This window comes from Amblyraja radiata, chromosome 15 (assembly GCF_010909765.2).
Source record: "Amblyraja radiata isolate CabotCenter1 chromosome 15, sAmbRad1.1.pri, whole genome shotgun sequence".
Taxonomy (NCBI): Eukaryota; Metazoa; Chordata; class Chondrichthyes; order Rajiformes; family Rajidae; genus Amblyraja; species Amblyraja radiata.
The window spans coordinates 53,402,045-53,412,401 of NC_045970.1; the positions used below are offsets into that span (position 1 = coordinate 53,402,045).

General features: G+C 45.5%; 2 protein-coding genes across 3 annotated transcripts in view; one reads left to right on the forward strand and one right to left on the reverse strand.

Moving 5' to 3' along the window:
• LOC116981574 (oocyte zinc finger protein XlCOF15-like) overlaps positions 1–10,357 on the reverse strand; it is a 293,177-nt gene that overhangs the window by 87,681 nt on the left and 195,139 nt on the right. The gene's annotated exons all lie outside the window — the stretch shown is intronic.
• Positions 1,228–10,095, forward strand: LOC116981572 (zinc finger protein 586-like). Of its 2 annotated transcripts, none has more exons than XM_033034688.1 (2): positions 1,228–1,388; positions 3,029–4,640. In XM_033034688.1, exon 2 carries the CDS (start codon positions 3,684–3,686, stop codon positions 4,389–4,391), a length of 708 nt encoding a protein of 235 aa, XP_032890579.1. In that variant the 5' UTR covers positions 1,228–1,388; positions 3,029–3,683; the 3' UTR covers positions 4,392–4,640. The 2 variants fall into 2 exon arrangements, with proteins under 2 accessions (XP_032890579.1, XP_032890578.1); XM_033034687.1 differs by lacking the exon at positions 1,228–1,388 and adding an exon at positions 9,942–10,095 and having other exon boundaries at positions 3,374–4,296.

A 10,357-nucleotide genomic window follows, 5' to 3' on the forward strand; every position in this document is an offset into this window, starting at 1 on the left:
TGATCTGAGAATGATCCTGACCACATGCTGTCAGTGTGACACTGGCCTGTTCTCTCTCTGTGACCCAGTGGTTTCCTCCCATATACCAAGGACATGTGGGTCAATTTGCCAATGAGTGGGCAGTTGGCAGTTCATAAGGTCAAAAGGAATAGTAGTAGAGTTAGGCCTTTCGGCCCATCTACAGTCTACACTGCCATTCAACCTTAGTTAATCTATCTCTCCCTCCTAACCCCATTCTCCTGCCTTCTCCCCATAACTTCTGACACATGTACTAACCAAGAATGTATCTATCTCTGCCTTAAAAGCCTTCACTGCCTTCAAGTGATCATAGCGAGAATAAGAAGTATTTATTTGCTTCAGCCCATCAGTAAGTATTCCCCATGTAAGTATTAAACCCCAATATATTTTTCCCTCCCTTCATTGGCTCCCTGTGAGATCCAAGCCAGGGTAGATTTCCTCCTTCATTGCTGTGATCTGTAGAAACAGACGAAAAATGTCTAAAATTGATTGTCCACCCTCTCCCCCTTGTCTCTCACGGAGTCTCTCACCTGTTTTGGGCAGATTCTGAGCTGCCAGCCCACCAGCCCTGAGTGACTGAGCTGGCAGCCCACCAGGCCTGAGTGACTGAGCTGCCAACCCACCAGGCCTGAGTGACCGAGCTGCCAGCCCAAGAATCCATTCGGCCCACAATGTCCATACTAGCCCTCTGGAAGCCAGTCCCTTTGGCCCACAACACCCATACTAGCGTCCCAGAAAGCCCCCCCCCCACTTGCTGGCCATCAATATTCGAATTGGTGGGGGGGTTGAATATTGCGTTGGGAGACCAGCCATCCCGTGTTAACATGGGACCCAACGGGTCCCACTTAGTCTAGTGTTTCTATAAGATCATGTCATCTTTCTAAATTCCAGGTAGTACAAAGTCTCTTGTTTTCGAAGGGTTTAGCTGAAATTGTCTGTTTTTTTAATAGACATGGAAACAGGCCCTTTGGCCCAACCCTTCATACAAACCCCATCTATGTTAGTCCCATTTGTCCACATTTGGCCGATATTACTGCAAACATTTCCCATCCATGTATCTGTCTAAGTGTTTTTTGTTAATGCTACCAAAGTATCTGCCTCAACTTCAACCTCTGGCAGTTTGTTCCATGTAACCACCACCCACTGAATGCAAAGTTTGTTCCTCAGGTGTGTATTAAATCTTGTCCCTCTCACCAGTCCAAAGCAAAGATCCTATAGCGGATCTTTGGTCCAAAGATCAAAGAGCGGAGTTGGCTGATATCCGCTCCATGACCTTTAGTCCAGTCGGTGTTGAACAAACCGGGAGCGCAGGCGCACACAGACGTGACGCCATCACTAGGCGACCGTGGACCTCGGGATTTCGGCAGCAGGTAGGAGCAAAGATCTTATAGCAGAGCAAGATGGGTTACTCTCACGCAAACGTGTAGTACGCTCATGGGCGGATTCATGGGTGATTATATGACTCATTTTAGCAACATGCCCCCGCCATCCGCTATAAGATCTTTGGGTAGGAGTGGAGCTTCGCTGCGCGGGTTTAATCCAGCCCGAGGTCCGGGCCCTGATGCAGCCCACGGCTGGGGGAGAATCCGTGCTGTTTGTAGAATCACTGTGGGTGGCCGCACAGGGGCCAGTCCCACAACCCCTTCTCCTCACCCCCGGCCGCTCTCCACACCCCGACCTCGGGAGATGCCCGCTTCAATGCAAACAGTAACTGCTGGAGACTGTCAGCAAACCGGGCGGCATCATAAATGGAATTATGAATATTTCAGGTCCGAGAAGAGGATCATCGCGGGAGATTAAAACAGCAAGGTTTTAGTGTCTGGCAGTGACTGCTCCTGGTGATGCAGAAAAGTGGAAGGCAGGGACTAGCCGGGCAGCCATTTAGGAGAGGCTGTAGATAGACACAGATTGTGAAGGAACTAAATGTCTAAATGTCATTTAAATTGACAATGAGGATTGGGTCACTGAACGGCAGAACAAGCCCTACCGATTGAATAGCCTAGTCTTGTTTCCCATGAATGTTGACACAATGAACATCTATGCATTTACTTCCCGCAACTAAAAACAACGTTTTTTTCTATGGATAGAAACCAAATGCTGGAGTAGCTCAGCATAGCCACAGAATTAAAGGACGTTCTTTGAGGAAGGAGATGAGGAGGAATTCCTTTAGTCAGAGGGTGGAATTCTTAGCCACAGAAGGCTGTTGAAGCAAAGTCAGTGAATATATTTAAGGCAGATAGATTCTTGATTAGTACGGGTGTCAGCGGTTATGGGGAGAAGGTAGGGGAATGGGATGAGGATGGAGAGATGGATCAGCCATGATTGAATGGCGGAGTAGACTTGATGGATCAAATGGCCTAATACTATATCTATCACATAATCTTATGACTTTTGGAAAATAATTGAACAGAAAATGCCTGAAATAACTCTGCATTAAGTCAATCTCTTAAGGAAAGCGAAATAAAGTTGACATTTCAGATCCAAGACTGCTCATTAGAATTTAGGAAAAGGAAAAGCAATAATATTCAGTTGCAGAAAAGGTGAGGGATAGATGGGTAGACCAAAGGGATAGGGCAGGTCCAAATTAGTTAATAGTTGGGTCTGTGAGACATCGTCAGCAAGATAGGCTATCCCAATAGAAATGGAAAAAACTGATCAAGGGTGAATGACTGGCAGAAATGCTCTGTTCAAATGTAGAAAAAAACATGAAAATTTCAAGCCTGCAACATGCCTAGACTGATGTGTAGGAAGGAACTGCAGATGCTGCATTAAACCGAAGATAGACACAAAAAGCTGGACTAACTCAGCGGGACAGGCAGCTTCTCTGGAGAGAAGGAATGGGTGATGTTTCGGGTCGAGACCCTTCAGTCTGCAGGTTGAGATGTTGTACATAAGCTGTGATAGTCCTTACTGTAACAGTACAATTCACTGCATGCCGGAGTGACCAAATATTATTGTGTCTAGAATGAGGTCCTGTACCTATTGATATATTGTGTGAACTCTTTTACAGGGCACACAAGCAGTGGGTTTGTCTATGCGAATCTCAAACTTAACATCACATCAGACCTGCAGTGTCAGACAGGCCACCAACACCAATGTCCTCAATCCTTGAATCTGGAAGAGGAAATGCTCATCTGTTGTATTTTTGAGGAGAGACAACAAACCACAGTGGGACAGTGACACTCACTTCTGAAGGAGGGTGTTCAAGAGCATTGACTGTGGAAAGAGCTTTGGCCATTTACACAGCCGCAGAAGGAGGCTGAAACCAAACACGTGTTCCATGTGTATGAGGTCTTGATGACCCAACCTGGAGACAAAGGGGAAAATTAAGTCAGTGAGTGATCAAATAGTTTCTTGCTAAAAGTGATATGTGTGAATTCTTGAGCCTTTGAAAAGAAACAATTTCCCATCCAGCTAGAAACTTGAGCTTCTGCTCTGTGTGTGGAAAGAAGCTGGCTTGTTTAATCCTCCTGTTGAGACACCATTGAGCTGGCTCCTTGAGAACATGCCAGCACATCGTCACTGGAGACGGGGCATTCAACTGCTCCAAGTGTGGGAAACCTGGATCCACACGGTCACCCACCCGCGGGTACACCAGTGAATTCACACCAGGGAGAGGCCCTGCTCCTGCTCTGTGTGGAAACGGATTCTCTCAGTCATTCAATATGACGGCACGCCAGCAGGTTCACACGAGGGAGAGGCCGTTCACCTGCTCTGAGTGTGGAAAGAAATACGCTCAGTCATCCCACTTGTTGATACACCAGCGGGTTCACGCTGGGGATACGGAGTTTGAATGCTCTGAATGTGGGAAGAGCTTCCCGTCGACATCTAGCCTGATAAGGCATCAACAGATTCACACTGAAGAGAGGCCGTTCAAATGCTCTGATTGCGGGAAGAGCTTCAGTCTGTCATCTACCCTGAATAGACATCAGCAAATCCATGTGGGCAGATCATTTATCTGTTCTGAGTGTGGAAACAGATTTGTACATTCAACAGACCTACTGAGACACCAGCAAACGCATACAGGAGATAAGCCGTTTATCTGCACGATGTGTGGGAAAGGGTTCCCTGTGCGTTACAATCTGCAGAGACATGAGCGACTTCACGCTGGGGCGAAGCACTTCAACTGTGCAGAGTGCGGGAAAATATTAACTCGCTTATCATGCCTGATGAGGCACCAGCAATCTCACACCGTGGAGAGGCCGTTTACCTGCTTCGAGTGTGGGAAGGGATTCCCTCAGTCGGCCGCCTTGCTAAGACATCAGCGTATTCACACCGGTGAGAGGCCATTTATCTGCTCTGAGTGTGGGAAGGGATTCACCCGGGCATGTCATCTGCTGAGACACCAGCAAACTCACACTGAGAAGGATTAACCATGCTGTGTGAGGAACCCTACAAACCCTGTTTGGCTTTATTTCTGATACTTTTGGTGACCCCTTTAACTGGACTGCGGTTTAATATTCTGCTGCTTTGAACACTGTCTCAGATCTTAAATCAGACCACCAGATGGTGCAGAACGATGGCTGCCTCGCCAATGGTCTGTCTCTTTATCCTTTGTGTTTTTAGTTTGTTGTAAAATATGTGTTTAATCTATATAATTAAAAGCCTAAACTTGACCACTTCCTGTTTGCACTGTATATTGATTTTAGAAAAAACGCTACCACTTACGGCTGTGATTTTTGACCATCTTACTCGGAGTCCCCCACCGCTTATCAGTGCAGAGGATTTTTCCCATCGATGAAAAGTAAGAGTTATTAGTGTTTAAAAAATGTTGAGATTCTCTCTCCTGACAATCATGCCATGAAGGTCACGCCCCTTCCGGTGGGAGGGGGAGGGACTATAAAACCCGGAAGTGTGGGTGTGGCTCAGTCTCTGCAAGATGGGGGAGGGAGAGCTCACGACTCTCTGTCTGAGCTGTGAATCAACTGAACACCCTGAATGTCTATTGAACTGTGAATGTGGTTTTGTCGTGTTTTATGTGGTTTTATGGTGGTTTCACCCTGCTTGAAATGGTATGAAAATGCATTTGAATTTGGTGACCTTGCACCCTGCTTCAAATGGTATGAAACTGCACTTGAATTTGGTGGCCTTGCACCCTGCTTGAAATGGTATGAAACGGCACTTGAATTTGGTGCCCTTGCACCCTGGTTCAAATGGTATGAAACTGCACTTAAATTTGGTGGCCTTCCAACCTGCTTGAAATGGTCGGAAACTGCACTTGAGTTTGATGGCCCTGCACACTGCTTGAAGTGGTAGGAAACTGCACTTGAATTTGGTGGCCTTGCACCCTGCTTGAAATGGCATGAAACTGCACTTGAATTTGGTGGCCTTGCACCCTGCTCAAAGTGGTAGGAAACTGCACTTGAATTTGGTGGCCTTGCAACCTGCTTGAACATCGGGAACATGTTTCCTGCCTCTAGCGTGTCCAAACCCTTAACAATCTTATAAGTTTCAATGAGATTCCCTCTCATCCTTCTAAACTCCAGAGTGTACAAGCCCAGCTGCTCCATTCTCTCAGCATATGAGAGTCCCGCCATCCCTGGAATTAACCTTGTTAACCTATGCTGCACTCCCTCAATAGCAAGAATGTCCTTCCTCAAATTAGGGGACCAAAACTGCATACAATACTCCAGGTGTGGTCTCACTCGGGCTCTATGCAAATGCAGGACCTCTTTGCTTCTATATTCAATTCCTCTTGTTATAAAGGCCAACATGCCATTCGCATTCTTCACTGCCTGCTGTACCTGCATGCTAACTTTAATAGACTGATGAACAAGGACCCCCAGATCACGTTGTACTTCCTCTTTTCCCAACGTGACGCCACTTAGATAGTAATCTGCCTTCCTGTTTTTGCTACCAAAGTGGATCACCTCATTTATCCGCATTAAACTTAATCTGCCATCCACCTGCCCACTCCCCCAACCTGTCCAAGTCACCATGCACTCTCATAGCATCCTCCTCACAGTTCACACCGCCACCCAGCTTTGTGTCATCTGCAAATTTGCTAATGTTACTTTGAATCCCTTCATCCAAATCATTGATGTATATTGTAAATAGCTGCGGTCCCAGCAACGAGCCTTGCGGTACCCCACTACTCACTGCCTGCCATTCTGAAAGGGACCCGTTAATCCCTACTCTTTGCTTCCTGTCTGCCAGTCAGTTTTCTATCCACATCAATACTGAACCCCCAATACCGTGTGCTTTAAGTTTGTATACTAATCTCTTATGTGGGACCTTGTCGAAAGCCTTCTGAAAGTCCGTGGGACCTTGTCGAAAGCCTTCTGAAAGTCCAGATATAACACATCCACTGGTTCTCCCTTATCCACTCTACTAGTTACATCCTCGAAAAATTCTATAAGATTCGTCAGACATGATTTACCTTTCATAAATCCATGATGACTTTGTCCAATGATTTCACCTCTTTCCAAATGTGCTGCTATCCCACCTTTAATAACTGATTTTCACAGTTTTCCCCACTACCGATGTTAGACTAACTGGTCTGTAATTCCCCGTTTTCCCTCTCCCTCCATTTTTAAAATGTGGGGTTACATTAGCTACTCCAGAATCTAAAGAGTTTTGAAAAATTATCACTAATGCATCCACTATTTCTGGGGCTACTTCCTTAAGTACTCTGGGATGCAGCCTATCTGGCCCTGGGGATTTATCGGCCTTTAATCCATTCAATTTACCTAACACCACTTCCCGGCTGACCTGGATGTCACTCAGTTCCTCCATCTCATTTGACCCCCCCCGGTCCCCTGCTATTTCCGGCAGATTATTTATGTCTTCCTTAGTGAAGACAGAACCAAAGTAGTTATTCAATTGGTCTGCCATGTCCTTGTTCCCCATGATCAATTCATCTGTTTCTGACTGCAAGGGACCTACATTTGTTTTAACTAATCTTTTTCTCTTCACATATCTATAAAAACTTTTGCAGTCAGTTTTTATGTTCCCTGCCAGTTTTCTTTCATAATCTATTTTCCCTTTCCTAATTTCCCTTTGTCCTCCTCTGCTGGACTCTGAATTTCTCCCAGTCCTCTGGTAGGCTGCTTTTTCTGGCTAATTTGTATGCTTCATCTTTTGTTGTGATACCATCCCTGATCTCCCTTGTTATCCACGGATGCACTACCTTCCCTGATTTATTATTTTGCCAAACTGGGATGAACAATTGTTGTAGTTCATCCATGCACTCCCTCAATAGCAAGAATGTCTTTACTCAAATTAGGAGACCGAAATGGCATTGTGCCCAGCTGCACGGACAACTGACGCAGTTTCTCGTATTCGAAGGGGTTGGTATGCTGTACAGCTAATTTAGCTGATGATTCAATATCAGCTGAAATTATCTGTTTTTTTAATAGACATGGAAACAGGCCCTTTGGCCCAACCCTTCATACAAACCATTATGCCCCATCTATGTTAGTCCCATTTGGCCGATATTCCTGCAAACATTTCCCATCCATGTAATTGTCTAAGTGTTTTTTTAAATGCTACCAAAGTATCTGCCTCAACTTCATCCTCTGGCAGTTTGTTCCATGTAACCACCACCCACTGAATGCAAAGTTTGTTCTTCAGGTGTGTATTAAATCGTGTCCCTCTCACCAGGGTTGAGAAAGAGTCCAGTCCAAAGCAAAGATCCTATAGCGGATCTTTGGTCCAAAGATCATAGAGCGGAGTTGGCTGATATCCGCTCCATGACCTTTAGTCCAGTCGGTGTTGAACAAACCGGGAGCGCAGGTGCACACAGACGTGACGCCATCACTAGGCGACCGTGGACACGGAAGTTCCTCGGGATCTCGGCAGCAGGTAGGAGTGGAGCTTCGCTGCGCGGGTTTAATCCAGCCCGAGGTCCGGGCCCTGATGCAGCCCACGGCTGGGGCAGAATCACTGTGGGTGGCCGCACAGGGGCCAGTCCCAGTCCCACAACCCCTTCTCCTCACCCCCGCCCGCTCTCCACACCCCGACCTCGGGAGATGCCCGCTTCAATGCAAACAGGAAATGCTGGAGACTGTCAGCAAACCGGGCGGCATCATAAATGGAATAGTGAATATTTCAGGTCCGAGAAGAGGATCATCGCGGGAGATTAAAACAGCAGGGTTTTAGTGTCCTGGTGATGCAGAAAGGTGGAAGGCAGGGACTAGCCGGGAAGCCATTTTAGGAGAGGCTGCAGATAGACACAAATTGTGAAGGAACTAAATGTCTAAATGTAATTTAAATTGACAATGAGGATTGGGTCACTGAACGGCAGAACAAGCCCTAGTGGTTGAATAGCCTAGTCTTGTTTCCCATGAATGTTGACACAATGAACTATCGATCCATTTACTTCCCGCAACTACTTCCCGGAGTAACTCAGCAGGACAGGCAACATCTCTGGAGAAAAGGAATGGGTGAAGTTTCGGGTTGAGACCCTTCTCCAAACTGTTTTTCTATTTCCCAGACCTGATAAAGGATTTCAGACGAAAAACAGAACCATTATTTCTTCCCGCAAATTTGACTGGCCTGCTGAGTGTCTCCAGTAATTTGTTGATCTCATGGATTTCCAACATCAGCTGTTTTATTTATTTTGCTGCTTTCTCTGCCAGCCGGTCCCAGATTGTAGGTGCAACTGTGGCCATTGATTTTTATAGGTAAACGATTGCAACTAATGACGTGTATAAGAAACCAAAATCCTTGTGTCAATTTTTGTTGTTTTGCAAATCAGCGCCTTACAACATCCTCTGGCTCTGGGGTCTTCTACAAATAGAAACATGGTCTTGTCATCCATTCTGTTTGAATGCAGAATGAGATAAAAAACTTCTGCCCTGGGCAAAAATAACAGCAAGTAACACCCATGCCATCTAGTAACCCACCCTTGACATTCAATGGCATTACCATCACTGAATTCACTGTCATCATTCTCCTGGGGGGTCCACCATTGACCTGAATGTCTCCAGGACCAGTCACACAAGTATTGTGGCTACAGAGGAACTGCAGAAGCAAGGTGACTGGTGAAAGGCTTAGATAGAGTTGGTATGAAAGAGTCTCGGACTAAATGTCATAGCCACAGAATTAATGGACGTTCTTTGAGGAAGGAGATGAGGAGGAATTCCTTTAGTCAGAGGGTGGAATTCTTAGCTACAGAAGGGTGTTGAAGCAAAGTCAGTGGATATATTTAAGGCAGAGATATAGATGCTTGATTAGTACGGGTGTCAGCGGTTATGGGGAGAAGGTAGCGGAATGGGATGAGGATGGAGAAATGGATCAGCCATGATTGAGTAGCGGAGTAGACTTGATGGGTCAAATGACCTAATTCTACTTCTATCACATAATCTTATGACTTTTGGAAAATAATCGAACAGAAAATGCCTGAAATAACTCTGCATTAAGTCAATCTCTTATGGAAAGGGAAATAAAGTAGCCATTTCGGGACCAAGACTGCTCATTAGAATTTAGAAAAAGGAAAAGCATAAATTTTCAGTTGCAGAAAAGGTGAGGGATGGATGGGTAGACCAAATAGATAGGGTAAATCCATCTAAATTAGTTAATAGTTGGGTCTGTGAGATTGTCAGTAAGATAGGCTATCCCAATAGAAATGGAAAAATCTGATCATGGACAAAAGACTGGCAGAAATGCCCTGTTCAAATGAAGTATTTCAAGCCTACAACATGCCTAGACTGATGTGTAGGATGGAATTCCAGATGCTGCTTTAAACTGAAGATAGACACAAAAAGCTGGAGTAACTCAGCGGGACAGGGAACATCTCTGTGAGAAGGAATGGGTAACGTTTTGGATCGAGACCCTTCAGCCTGAATGTTGAGATGTTGGCCATAGGCTGTGTTGGTCCTCACTGTAACAGTGCAATTTCACTGCATGCCGGAGTGACCAAATATTATTTGTCGAAAATGGGGATCTGTACCTATTGATATATTGTGTGAACTCTTTTACAGGGTACACAAGCAGAGAGTTTGTCTATGGGAATCTCAAACTTAATGTCACATCAGACAGGTCACCAGCACCAATGTCCTCAATCCTTGAATCTGGAAGAGGAAATGCTCATCAGTTGTATTTCTGAAGTGAGACAACAAACCACAGTGGGGCAGTGACACTCAATTCTGAAGGAGGGTGTTCAAGAGCACTGACTGTGGAAAGAGCTTTGGCCATTTACACAGCCGCAGAAGGAAGCTGAAACCAAACACGTGTTCCATGTGTGTGAGGTCTTGATGAATCAACCTGGAGACAAAGGGGGAAATTAAGTCAGTGAGTGATCAAATAGTTTCTTTCTAAAAGTGATATCAATGTGAATTCTTGAGTCTTTGAAAAGAAACAATTTCCTATCCAGCTAGAAACTTGAGCATCTGCTCTG